This window comes from Phascolarctos cinereus, unplaced genomic scaffold (genome assembly GCF_003287225.1).
Source record: "Phascolarctos cinereus isolate Bilbo 61053 unplaced genomic scaffold, phaCin_HiC Scaffold_726;HRSCAF=1367, whole genome shotgun sequence".
In the NCBI taxonomy this organism is placed as follows: domain Eukaryota; kingdom Metazoa; phylum Chordata; class Mammalia; order Diprotodontia; family Phascolarctidae; genus Phascolarctos; species Phascolarctos cinereus.
In genome coordinates, this window is record NW_027556098.1 from 371,126,521 (window position 1) to 371,139,943 (window position 13,423).

Consider the following 13,423-nt stretch of genomic DNA (forward strand, 5'->3'; position numbering starts at 1 on the left):
GAGAGAGAGAGAGAGAGAGAGAGGAGAAGAGAAGGAGATGGGGGGGGCAGGGAACCCTCCTCTAAGACATTCCTAAGAAGATTAAATCACTAGCCTGGCCAAAAATTCTTTACAAGCTAATAATTCTAAATAGCAAGACATTTATGTACATTATTACAATTCTCCCTTCAATGCTAACTTGAGAGGGAGGAGTGCAGATTTTATGAAAGACTTAAATGGCACTCACACTTTAAGCATTTCAATGGTGATAGGGAGCGACCTCGTCCGACCCAGAGTACCATTGTCTTCAGAAAAGCCTTTGCTGTTCTCAAACAGCAAGGAATGAGCCCTCTGAGACTCCTCCAGTGGTGGGGTGATGGGCAGAGGGGAAGTCAAGGCTTGTTGGATGCGGATGTGCAGTGGTAGTGGGGGAAGCCGAGAGGGTAAGACGGACTCTCCAAAGCCCTGGTCAGGAGTCTTCTTGGGCGCTTCCAAGGCCTGATCTTCCAGCTGAGGGACGTCTAAAGGTAGTTCTAGGGAGGGTGGGTGCTCAATTTCTGGCACAATTTGAAGAGTCTTAGGAGGCAATGGAGGAGAACATGAGGGTTCAGGAGGTATATGAGTAGGCAGAGGGGGAAAAGGGGAGGGAGGCGGGATCATCAGGACTGAACTGGAGGCAGAGGAACTGGTCCCCTCTCTCTGACCATTTGAAGGTTTTGTTGTGGTGGCAGCAGACTCCAAGGAAGGCACCAGAGGAGGCGGAATCCCTCTCTTGGGTGGTAAAGGTGGGGATGGTTTTGCTAACAATGTGCCACTGTTGATTGCTTGTGAAAGTTCAGCTGTAAAGAGAAGAGAAACACCTTAGTTTAACTTGGAATTTAGCGATGGAGATAATCAGGATAGGCAATGGTCCTAACTACTGCAGCAAAAGGATATAAATCTTAGTCATGTAGGCAAATCACCGAATTTCATAACCTTATTAGTTGCTTCAGAAATTTCATTCCCAAGCAAAATTCACCCAAAAAGGTTGAAAGATAAATTTTAAGATTTCTTAGAAAAGTTCTTCCTATTTCCAAGACACTTTGTAGATGGTAAAATTTCAGTTTAATACCCAAAATAACAATAGGTAACAGTTTTGGTTCTGATATCGATTCAGACAAAAGTGGCTGATTAAGTGTGAATGGAGTCAGAAAGACAAGGAGTTCCTCTGGTGATTCATTCTTCTGTAATCAACTAAAACAAAAGGGCACAACAGCAAAACAAATGTTAGAAGGAAAGAGGAGTTAAGCAACCTACTCAGATAATTAATGATACTTTCCGTTTGCATCATGGAACTGAATGACTTATCAAAAACATCTTGCATTTACATAACACTTTTCCTAGCAGAACTTCAAAGTGCACGTTCATATTATTTGGTTAACTGAAGTTGTAAGGCTACAGAAGGGCAGACATTATCACTGCCATCTTATAAAAGAGAAAACTGAGGCTCACAGAAGTTAAGGGACTTGCCCACTAGCACACGGTCAACGAGAGCTGAGTCAGAACTGGCAGGGAAGCCTCCAGATTCCTATTTCCTCCACCCACAAGATCACACCTGCCTCTTGCCTTCTCCAATATCAATAGTTACTCAGGTCCATATACCATATGGAGAGGGTTGTTGTTCTCTCATTTCAGCTGTGTCCAACTCTTTGTGACCCCATTTGAGGCTTTCTTGGCAAAGATAACTGAAGTGGCTTGTCATTTCCTTCTCCAGCTCATTTTACAAATGAGGAAACTGAGGCAAACAAGGTGAAGTGACTTGCCCAGGGTCACCCAGCTAGTAAGTGTCAGAGGCCAGATCTGAACTCCAGATGAGCACCAAGCCTGGCGCTCTCTCCACTGTGCCACTTGGCTGCCCTACAACGATGTGTATTCCCACGCAATTCCCCAGGGCTCTTTCTAGTTCTAGTGCTAACTCTCACAGTCTCAGAAAGGTCCCCTAGAGAAAATGCCTCAAGGAAATTTAGAAGTCCCCAGAAACATATAACAACATCCAGGGTTTGCCTCCACTAAAAGAAAAGCGTTCAGAAGATGGAGTCTTGCTCCATTCTGTCTTCTCTTACCACCTCCTAATTCCTCTTTGGAAGCCCATTCAACATTTGTAACTCATCCCTCAGAGCATCCACTTCCCTCAAGTAGCCCCTCAGTGCCTACCCAACCCAGACAGCCCCTCGATCCAGACTCCCTGAGAATCCAACAGCGGGCCAAGTAAAAACCTTGCTCAAGACTCTGTTTCATGAAAATAACACACCAACTATCAGGCCTTGGTTGCTACTGCAATCCAACTACACATCACATCACGTTCTGTCAACCATTAAGATTCAAGCTGCCGTCGTTCAGTCAGTCATTCCAGTACTGTCCAACTCTCTCTGACCCCGTTTGGAGTTTTTGTGGCAGACATACTGGAGTGATTTGCCATTTCCTTCACCAGCTCATTTTGCAAATGAAGAAACGGAGGCAAACAGTGTAAAGTGATTTGCCCAGGGTCATATGTGGAGTGTCTGAGGCTGGATTTGAACTCGGGTCTACCTGATTCCGGGGCCTGTGCCACCTACCTGTTTCAATATCCAGGTGAATAAAAATTATGCAAACACTTTCTCAAGCCAAGTGTTTCCCAAATTACTTAATGAAACTCTCAAATGCAGGGCATCCTTGACAAGGACAGAAGAAGTTCGGGGGGAAAGATTTTTATAACTCTTAGCAAGCTATCAAAATGTTATTAGCACAATGGGCTTGCTCTAGGTCTTTTGATAGTTTAGTGAACACCAGTGCAAGGATGGGGTGTCAACTTTACTAGTGGAAGTAATTCCAGAAGCTATTAATAAGAATTCTGAAAAATATGAGAACTGTTAACCAAAAACGGAGATCAAATATTCTTCTATTTTGGTTCTGGACTAGGAGTTCCTTATATGACAAATAGGATATGGTGCAGAGGAGGTTTTCACTTCTAGTTCAGGGAATTTCATGCCACTCTTCTATCTTTTATCACAAATTCCTTCTGGGCTCATAGTAATATTGAAATATTTCTGGGTATTACAGAAACCAGTGCAGTACATTGTTTATATCTGCAGTCAGCGGATTTAGTTCAAATCTAGGCTCTACCAATTAACCACCTATATGAACTTGGAAGTACCAACGCAGAATAATAAATGAAGAGTTGGCCTAGGAATCAGTAAGACCTGGGTTCATGGCTTACCTCTCACATATACTGGCAGGGTGACCGTGGGTAAATCACTTAACCGCTCAATGCTCCAGGCAAATGCAGAGAAGGGGCTGATGGGCATGAGTAGAGGGATGGGCTTCACCAGGCCTATGTCGGTGAAATGACCATTCCTGTCTCAGTCCCAGTCCAGAGGCCTGGAATTCCTTCATTTTAAACTAAATGGGGCTGGCTTAGAGGACCTCTTAAGTCGGCTGCTACACTAAATTGATGACTGTATGATGAATAATGAGATCACATCCCCAACAAAGTGTCAAAGTCAATATCACAGTAACACTATGTATGTGTTTGTTGGAAAAGGGAGGGAAGGAAAGCAGGGACTTGGATAATCTGGCCCTTGGCCAGAAAGGTTATGGACTCAAAGGGACGCCAAGGGCTCACCCAGAACAACCCCTTTCTATGGCATCATGGAGCAGTTTGTGAGGGGGCCGGTAACAGCTGCCTGGAACCCTGCCCTTTCTATGGCGTGATGGAGCAGTGTGTCAGGGGACTCTGCCCTTTACGCCAAGGACACATGCTGCTGGGCTGCTAAGTCTCTCCAGCTGCCCCCTTTAGGAAGCTGCAGCAGAGATGAAGGAAGAAATCCCTGGACTGGGAGAGAGAAGCCCTGGGTCCTAGTTCTGGGTCCGACACCACCTGTGTAACTCTGGTTACGGTAGTGAGGTTTGGGGTCTCCAATTTCCTGCCCCACAGAACAGACAAAACCGTCTCTTCCTGTTCTGTATTGGTGAAAGCACTGGACTTGGCAATAAGGAAAGCTGGAATTGAATTTGAAACTTTAACCTTGATTAGCTGTGTGACCAAAGGTCAGCCACTTCCACCCACTGTCTCCTCATTTGTAAGAATGGGAAAACACCTGCCGTTTTCCTCAGAGAGATGCTATGAGGAAAGCTCAGCATCAATGGAGCTTTTAGAGAAAGAATTTATACAAGCTCTTTGAATCTTAAAGGGCATGGCACTCGATAAAAGCAAGGCAGGGATGACAAACCATCTGTAACCTGTTCCTACCCCCCCTCCTCCAGCCACCCCACCCCACTTGAAGGTGTTGGCAAGTTTAACAAACTCATTTTCTATTTTCTAATTATTGGTAAAAACTTTCAAATAGAGGAAGCTGAGGAGCTATCCCCTGGAAAACCACCCTCAGCACTGCACCCTTTCCCTCTGGCTCTGAATTACTGATTAAGGAAGGCTTCAACCAGCTCTGGCATTCGAGGAAACTGGGATCTAAAGGAGTCTGAAATAAATGCGAAAATGTTCCATTCTGTCACTTAATAACTAAAAAAAAAATGACTGCCCTTCATGAAGGAAGTTCTGTGGCAAACTGAAAACAAACAAACACAATAAACAACACCCCACAGTAGGGAGATTGAGTTTCCAGACATAGTCTTTGTTATTTATGCACAACAAGGTGAGGGTTAGTCCCTGCCTCTACGGGTCCAACCTGCTATGTGAACACACCCATTCCCAGAGCTGGTTACAAGGATCATCTCCTCTTCTACAACAGCCAGAGGCAAGCAGAGACTGGAAAAAAGGCAAGAGGAAGGAAACAGAAAAAGGAAGATCTCTGAGGACCCAAAGAAGCAGAGGCCTCCAAATACGGAAGGCACCTCAGAGGTCATCTATGCAACCAGTCAGAAGTACCATTTCTGCTTACACTATCCCCTGACAGATGGTTGTCTGGCCTTTGCCTGACACCTCCCAATTACAGGGGGTTCAGCACCTTTCAAAGCAGCCCAGTCTCCTATCTGGTCAACTACAGCTATAATGAGTAGGCAGTTTTTCCTTAGGCTGAGTCTAAAACTTCCTTCCAAATTCTATTTCTTGACACCACATGGAATCAGTCCAATTACCCCTTTCTCCTGAAAGAGCCCTTCATGTATTTGCTTCTAACAACCATTTCCCACCACCCCATTCCTATTCTCACCCAGCTGGCAATTCTTTTCTTCTTCAAGGGGAAAAAAACAATGATATATGGGTCATTATTACTGGGTAGATTTTCACTCCCACTGCTGATTTTTAAATGACCGAAATCCTTCTGTAACACATGTAATGTATTTGTATGTATGGTTTTATATATGTTTAAGGTAACATTTGTTAGTCAGTTTTTAGCCAGTAGGTTACTTGAAAGCTGGGTCCATAAGTAACGTTATATACAGTCCAGGTGGGCTTAGCATATAAGTAGGGTTTAAATGTTAGTCAATTAAACATTTTCATTTATCTGTAATGAGAAGCCGCACAAACCAGGAAAGCTATGGAGAAAGTCACAATAAAGATAAATACTTTAGAAGCTTCTCAAAGATAGCTCAATTACAATCTGCAGCCTTCACTTACTTAGGTGCTCAGGCATATCAGTCCTAATCCAAGCTTCAAGAGATAGGGTTCCTGAGACCAGGGAGTCTTACAAGGGCAGATATTTGACAAACTGAGATGAACTGACAAATGATCCAAGCTCTACTTAAACTTAGGCTTTTAAGTTAGTAAAATCTAGTAGAATAGGTTCAACACAACACCCCTCATTTATTACTGGATCACCGATCAACACAATTCTGGCCATTTTCCAAATAATAATTCTTAGGATCCTAATGAGGGTTGGGAGGGACAGCAGATCAGTGACTGGGAACCTGCAACCTCGAGGCCACATGTGGCCCTTTAGGTCCTCAAGTGCAGCCCTTTGACTGAATCCCAACTTCACAAAACAAATCTCCTTAATAAAAGGATTTGTTCTGTAAAACTCAGACTAGGTCAAAAGGCCACACCCAAGGACCTAGAAGGCAACAAGTGGCCTCTAGGCCACAGATTCCCCACCCCTGGATAGGTCAGCCCACTCAACCCCGAATGCGACCAGGAATCTTCTCTAAATCAGGCCTGCTCTAGCCTCTCTTTGAAGAACTCCAGTGACAGAGAATACAAGATACTTCTTAGGAAGTCCCCCACCTTTTCTCATTAGCAAGTTCTTCATCAGGTTGAAAAAAAACAAACTACTCTTAATTTCTTCCCCATGTTCCTTCTGAGCCAGAATTACAGCAACCTAAAGGATGCCGGCTGGGGGCTCATAACATGATTTTTTATTTTCCCTGCAATGTCCTAAATGAAACCTCAAATACTAGAGACTGCATTACTCATTCATGTCATTTATAGACGTTTATACATTTAAGTCATCAGGGTAATTCATCTGGACCCTCAAAAAAAACACTTACCAGCCAAAAGGAAGCACTATCATGGCTAAATCTTCTGGCCCCACGACTCAGTTTTCATACCTAGACAAGTTTTCAAAAGTTTTCTCCTATTTAGGTAAATTTAAAAACCAGATGTATTACATACACATTTGTGCACATGTACACAAAAGTGGTGTGTACACATGACAGTATTTCCTTTAAAAATATACCCATTCTTCTCTTGTTAATGACTACTACAATTTCCCTGTACTGTGCCAGACGACGGCTTGAAGAGTCACTTACCGATAACAGGGCTACTGTTCCTGTTGGCTGGCTTAGGGGGAGGGATGGGGGGCTGCTTGGCAGGGGCAGTCTGGGTCATATTCAAGGTGGCGGTCGTGTTAGTGCTGACAGGAACAGCAGGCAGAGTCCTAGGAGCTGGGGAAGGGGTGCTGGAGGAACTAACTGTCTTTGCTAGGCCTGGGGCTGCAGTGCTGGCAGTAGGCGCTGTGGAGGAGGAGGAAGAAGAAGTGGAGGAGGAGGAGGAAATGGTCCTTGCAGTGCTGCCACCAGTGGTGTCATCTGCTTGCCCATCGCTTTCTTCCTGAGAAGATGACAAGGGTCTTTTGGGTCGGGGTAAAAGCGACTTGGGTGCTGGCTCGGGAATGAGTTCCAATTCAGAACTGGGCCGAATTCCGGATGAGCCTGTGGAAGAAAAATTATTGTTGTTTTGTTAAAGGAGAACAGATTTGGTGGAGATAGAAGGCATCATCTTGAACGGGGAATTAATTCATTCAGACATGGGTGATCAAGGCTCTTTACAACAAGCATCTCCTTATTCTTTCCTCCCCACTTCTGCTACCATTTGGCTGTTTCTCTTCTCAATAACTATTTCACCAGAGGGTGGGCGAGAGGAATGATCAGGGTAAAATTCCACTGAACTCTGTTCTCACTTTCGCCATCAGCCAGACACATTCAGCATTTGCTGCTCCTGTCCCTTTGAAGTTCTGCTTCAGACCCAGAGCCCAACACAATGATATGCTCACCTGGTTGCATCTTTGGTTCCTCTCCTGAAAGAGGCTTCTTAAACCTTGATATCCTTCCTAGCTCCTCCTCCATCTGGCCAGGATTAGAAGGCCCAGCATTCCCAATAGGAATGGTGTGGCCATTCTTTAATGAAGTATGGCTGAACTTCCCAGAATCTTCTCCACCTGTTAGGCAGAGAGAAAAAAGAAGTCCAAATGAAGAAACCAACAATAGACTATGGGGAGAAAAGCCAGTGCTGTACAATCTTTCTCACACCATAGATTTTATTGATGTTAACTCCTTTTTAATCTAAGCTCTGCGGATAAATGATGCTGATTTTTGTCTTGGAAGCCTAGATAAAAACAAGACTAAAGTGAGGAACCACTAGACTGCATGAGTGAATATGTAACCTCCTATGGTGCTGGTATAAAACTATGAATCGTCCCAAAGGTGACAGAAGGTTATATATGCCATGGAGAGATTCCTCCAGAAAATGACTGGGTTCTACAAGGGGAAGAGAAAGGAATAAAAGAAACCCAACTCCTAGAAACCTCTCATTCTGGTGGCAGAATCACAGGGATATGCCCTGTGGGTTTTGCAGGAGTTGGCCTATTCCTGCCTTCGTGGGTATCAGAAATTTGAGGGTCATGTACCATAGCACTCCTGAAAGGAACCCACCCTGCCAATCACAAAAAATTCTCCACCTACCAACAGGGATCTGGAGAGCAACCATCACAGTTCAAATAGCCAGGGGATGGATTAGAAAGTGATTATGGATAGTAGAAGCAGGCAGCCAGTATATTAAAATATACTTTACAAATCAGTCTTTTTCTCATAGTTTAGGTACCCAATAGAGAGGAGGAAATCTGGGGCACCTGAAAGCATCTTGGGTCAGGAGATATGGGTTCTAGTCCCAGCTCCTCGCTGATGTGGCTGTATAACCGGGAGTATACTGCTTTTCCCTTCAAGGCTTAGTATTGCTAAGAGAAGGGGAGTGGATTAAATGATCTCTGAAGCCCGGTCCAGCAATTAAGTTTCTCTGATTACATTTCCAGGGGATTTCTCTATTTAAAAAAGTACAGGAAATATGACAATCAAAAGGCAAAAAGAAAAAAAAAGTCACACCTCTATTATTAGGACTGTGGAGTTTTTAAACATACAGGAGTACAACACAAAATAATCATTAACTTTGAAGCAGCAAAAAAGTATGAATTTCATTACCATGAGAAGAGTAGCTGACCATCTGCTAAAAGCCCATTTCCGTTAGTGGATACTCTAAAGATTCCATTTCCAAGAGGTATTTCATTTAAACAATTCCAATATGAACTGCCAAAGCCGGTCTCCTAGTAACTGTTACTGTAGCACTTGCCAGCACAGAGACAAGCAATTTGAATAAATGTGAGAGCACCTCACAATTATCTAATTCTCCTCAAAGCATTCTCCTACTAACCATGTGAGGTTGAAAGGACAATGTTGCTATCTTCCCCTTTAGAGATGAGGAAAATGAGGCTCAAAGCCCCACACCACCCACAAAGTGTGAGAGCCAGAACTTGAACCCACATCCTGTGACACTAAATCCAGGGTTCTTTTAACTAAAATCAGCTGCTTCTCCAGAGTTATAAATACTAGGAAAGGATCCATAAAGCCTATGAAAAATTTAACATTATACTGGTCAAACCAAGACCTACTGTAAAGGCAAGAAATAAGACACTTTTCCACCCCACTCCACCCCACCCCAGCACAGAGCCTGATGCCAATCCCTGTAGCAGGCCCCTGCTGGGGTGTAAAACTGAGCAGATCAGATTCAGGGCTGGTCCCCTGCATCTTCAAGGCTCCAAACGGCTCACATCAAAAGCGAGTAGACATGGCATGGAGGGCTGGCACAGAGGAACTGTAGATGAACCAGGAAATAAGGAACTGATGATAGAAGGGATCTGCTGGGAAGGACATAGGCAGAAACCACAAGGAGAGTGGGATAGCACATGTAAGAAATGAGGGACAAAGATCTACTCAAACTGAAACACGGGATTTTGACTCTAACCACCTAAATACCTAAAAGATTTCCTGATCACTAGTGTGAATGAAATGGTTATGTACATTCAACTAAACTCAGATTAACTGCAATGACCATCTTAGTCTCAGAAAATGGAAGGCAAAACCCATTTACCTTTTCTTAGGCATGTGTTGATGGGTTTTGCTTATTATTATTATTATTATTTATTTAGTACAAAAAGGGGTTCAATAAAGGGAAGGCATGATGACAGAGTGAAATGACTGTAGTATATAAAAAGACACATAAAAACTTGAATAAAATAACAACACATTTACGAAAGCATGAGAGTCTTTAGGATGTAATAAAAAGAACTCTGAACCATGAAGACATGGGTATCAATGTTGCCAATTAACTATTTAATTTTAGACAAGTCATTTTTTCTCTCTAGGTCTCAGTTTCCACATTTGTAAAATAAGAGGTTAGACGAAAGAGACTTTAAGATCCAATCTCTCTCTCTAAAATTCCATAGTTGCTCATTTTAATTAGAGACACAAACCAGAAGTACATATTGGGACTTATCCTTCACTAACATTGGGAAAACAGACCTACTGGGATTTTTCATCACTAGTTTCTGTCAATTTTTGAGTTTTCAAAATCTGGTTTAAGAAGAATTTTACTTATAGTGTTCTGCTTTTAAAAAGAATTCAAAATAAATGCAGTCATTTCCTTCATTTCAGATAAAAATATATTATAAAGAAGTCCCATAAAGAAGCAGAACAACAAAAAGTCCTATATTTATGTCAGACTTGCAGTAACACGTGAATTTCTGTGACAAACAAGCAGAGAAGGATGAGAGTAGCAATAATGGGCGCAGATACACACAGAGACAAAGGACAGGAAGCGACACCCAATACTGAAGCTGGCAAGGGGCTGGAGGATGTACAAGGCACCGCAGAACACTTTCCTTGGGTAATTCTTGACCAGATGGGCCATCTGCCAGGCAGAGATTATCATCAGAGGAGGTAGGAGTGGCGTTCTGATTTGGCAGGAGGTAGTAGTCAGCTGTATTCTTCAATTAAAGAATAAAATCCAGCTGCCAAAGGAGGACTCAACCCACGCCAAACACACACGTGCAATTGGTCAGCAAACTCACCATGCACAGGGTCCTCCAACAGAAGCCCTCTTCTAACCAGCTCCTCTCTTGGCTTTCGCATGGATATTTTCCGCTCTAGAACTGATATTAAATTGGAAACTAGAATTCAGAACCAGGCAGTAAACAGTTCAGCTTTATTCCCTGGGCAAAAAAATTATGTGGTTCAATTAATCTTTCACACTCAGCAAGGGTCAGAGGGTCACCCAGATGGCTTTAAGTTACTGAAAACTCAGGGGCCTTATTATTTCCCTTCCTCATGCAAAGGGAGGGAGGAGAGCTGCTAGCCACAGAATCTTAAAATCTTTTCCAGTTTGGACAGTGTTCTAAGATTCTGTGTTACCGCTCTGATTTTCTATGTTCTCAGGTCCCCTCCAAGTTTCCCATTGTGTTCCATGGTCCCTTGCAGTTCTGGAATGCTATAGTTTATAATTAGAATAGAGAAATACATACTTTTATAATCCCTTATACTATGGGCAGCTAGGTAGTGCAATGGATAGAACTCTAGGTCTGGAGTCAGGAAGACCTGAGTTCAAATCTAGCCTCAGACACTAGCTAGATGAACCCTGGGCAAGTCACTTAATGCTGTTTCCCTCAGTTTCCTCATCTGTAAAGTGAGCTGGAGCAGGAAATGGCAAACCACTACTATATCTTTGCCAAGAAAATCCCAAATGGGGTCAAAAAAAGCCCAACACAACTGAAAACGGCTAAATAACAACATACTATTGGGAAGGAAAGTGGTAAACATATTAGTATCATAATACTGTCACTACTTTATGAGTACATACAAAGAACCTGACTCTTTCCTAGTCCTCCTTCTCTTTTGGTCTTCCCCTTGAGACCACCTCCCATTCACACTGTATTTAATTTATAGGCACGTAGTTATTTTCATGCTATTTCCCTCATTTGAATCTATGTTTCTTGAGGGTAGAGCCTGTTTTGTTTTCTTCATATCCCTAGTGCTTAGCAAATATTAAGTGCTTAAATAAATGCCTATTTACTAACTGTTATTGTATTTGATCTGCCTAACAATCCTAGGATGTGGGCGTTGTAATTCCAAAATAAAGATTCTAGCCTTATGAATTTTTTTTAACTTAAATTTTGTAATATAATGTTTTAATTTTTTAGGCGGGAAATTTAAGGCTTACTGATGCTGCTTGATAAATCAGTAACTCAATCCATTTAAACTCCAATTCCATCCAAATGCCAATCTCTGGAATGTGGGGCTACCAGTACCCATTGCTGAGTGAATGCCAATAACTATGTGCCTATTTAATTCCAGAGAGATTAAATTTCCCACCCCCATCAGGCGGTTACATGCAGATGGGGAGAAAAGGAAGAGTCTGAGCACTTCCAAAATAAAGAATGCCTTAATCTGAGCCATGAGGTCTTCTAACTCACCTTCTGATGTTTCTTTGAACTTGTCACTGCTTTTTTTTTTCCGCCACTTCCAGGGTTTGAAGATTTTGCCAAAGCCTGAGAACTTACTTTTCCTCTTGGTAGGTGGAGTGATTTCCCCAGATTCCAGGCCATCCATGACCATCCCTGGGCCCACTGGTTGATGATCTGCTTCTTCTATAAAAGAAAGATAAGAAAGGGAAAAGTAATTTTTCCATGTACCCAAATATTGAAGACCTCCATTTTCCCCTGTGATTTCTGTAAAGGACAAGCATAAGCAAAACTGTACACTAATCCAGCCTTAAGGTATTGTCCCCAGCTTTTACATCTTCAAACCTAGTCTGAGCTCCATCATAAAGGAAAGAAAGGCCCTTAGAGGTCTTCCTTGAGCTCCCCTAGAGTTCTGTGCCCAGAGTCACTTGCCTATGGGTCAAAAATCCATTGAAGTATGACCACTATGAACAGTTTTCAGAGAACCACGACAATGTTTGTTGCTCCTTCCTGGAGGTTACATATAATCTCCTGATATAGGAATAAGAAATGTTGACATTTATAAGAAACTTTATTATTGACAAAGATCTTGTCATAAGTTATCCCATCTGATACTCTCTTGTCTGACAACAATCTCGTGAAGTGGGTAGGATGACGATAATCTCCCACACTTTAGGATGAAAAAACTCAAGTTTCAGAGAGAGGTGACTTGCTACTAAGTGACAGAGCAGGAATATGAAGGCAGGCATTCTGGGCTCTTCTCTTTACGTTCCACCACAGCTGTCCTCACAGCTGTACTGTTATGGCAACAATAATAACGTGGGATAAATGCACAACCGCAAACCACTTAATTCCCTTCCTTTTAGGACGAGGGAACTGGCATTTGGTGTGATATGGGGCTCTCAGGAGGGCATTTAAGAACCCCAAATTTGCTCCTCCATCCTCCATCATTAAAAGACCATAACTTCATATTAGCTAATGAACTCTTCTCATCTTTCTCTGTTAAAATAAAAATATTCACACAAAAGTTACTAACCTCAAACTCCCAGACTTTTAGAACACAAGAGGCCACAGAGATGACCTACTCGAATGTGTCCATTGAAAAGATGAGGAAACTGAAGCCCAGGGAAGGGAATTAAGTTGATATGAATTAGTTTTATTGGTTCACTTTCCTCCACAAAAAGCAGAGAAAGGTGAAAGAAGAGGGAAGGGGAAGAAAATGCATTTTTAAAAAGAGGAACAAGAAGAAAAATTGAGGCCTCCAAACTTTCTAGCTATAATTTTGTCCAGGAATGGCCCTGACTGTATTTTAATGAAAATGGATTAACAAAAATAGGAAAGACAACAAACTGGGAGTCAAAGAGACAGTGCTGGTTCTGACACCAATTTCCTGTGTGACTTCTGGCAAATCAACTCTCACTGGGCCTTGGTGTCTTGATCTGTAACGGGTGAAACAATCACAATCACCACCA

The 13,423-nt window shown here is 42.6% G+C and overlaps 1 protein-coding gene across 8 annotated transcripts in view; it reads right to left on the reverse strand.

The window, feature by feature from the left end:
* The window catches only part of PHACTR4 (phosphatase and actin regulator 4), a 125,168-nt gene that overhangs the window by 19,257 nt on the left and 92,488 nt on the right, over positions 1-13,423 (reverse strand). For all 8 annotated transcript variants that reach the window (XM_020983311.2, XM_020983309.2, XM_020983310.2 and 5 more), the window contains 5 exons: positions 11,964-12,137; positions 10,566-10,646; positions 7,440-7,604; positions 6,697-7,098; positions 227-818 (listed from right to left, as the gene is read on the reverse strand). In XM_020983311.2, coding sequence (XP_020838970.1) covers positions 227-818; positions 6,697-7,098; positions 7,440-7,604; positions 10,566-10,646; positions 11,964-12,137 — 1,414 coding nt within the window. The remainder of the gene's footprint in view (positions 1-226; positions 819-6,696; positions 7,099-7,439; positions 7,605-10,565; positions 10,647-11,963; positions 12,138-13,423) is intronic.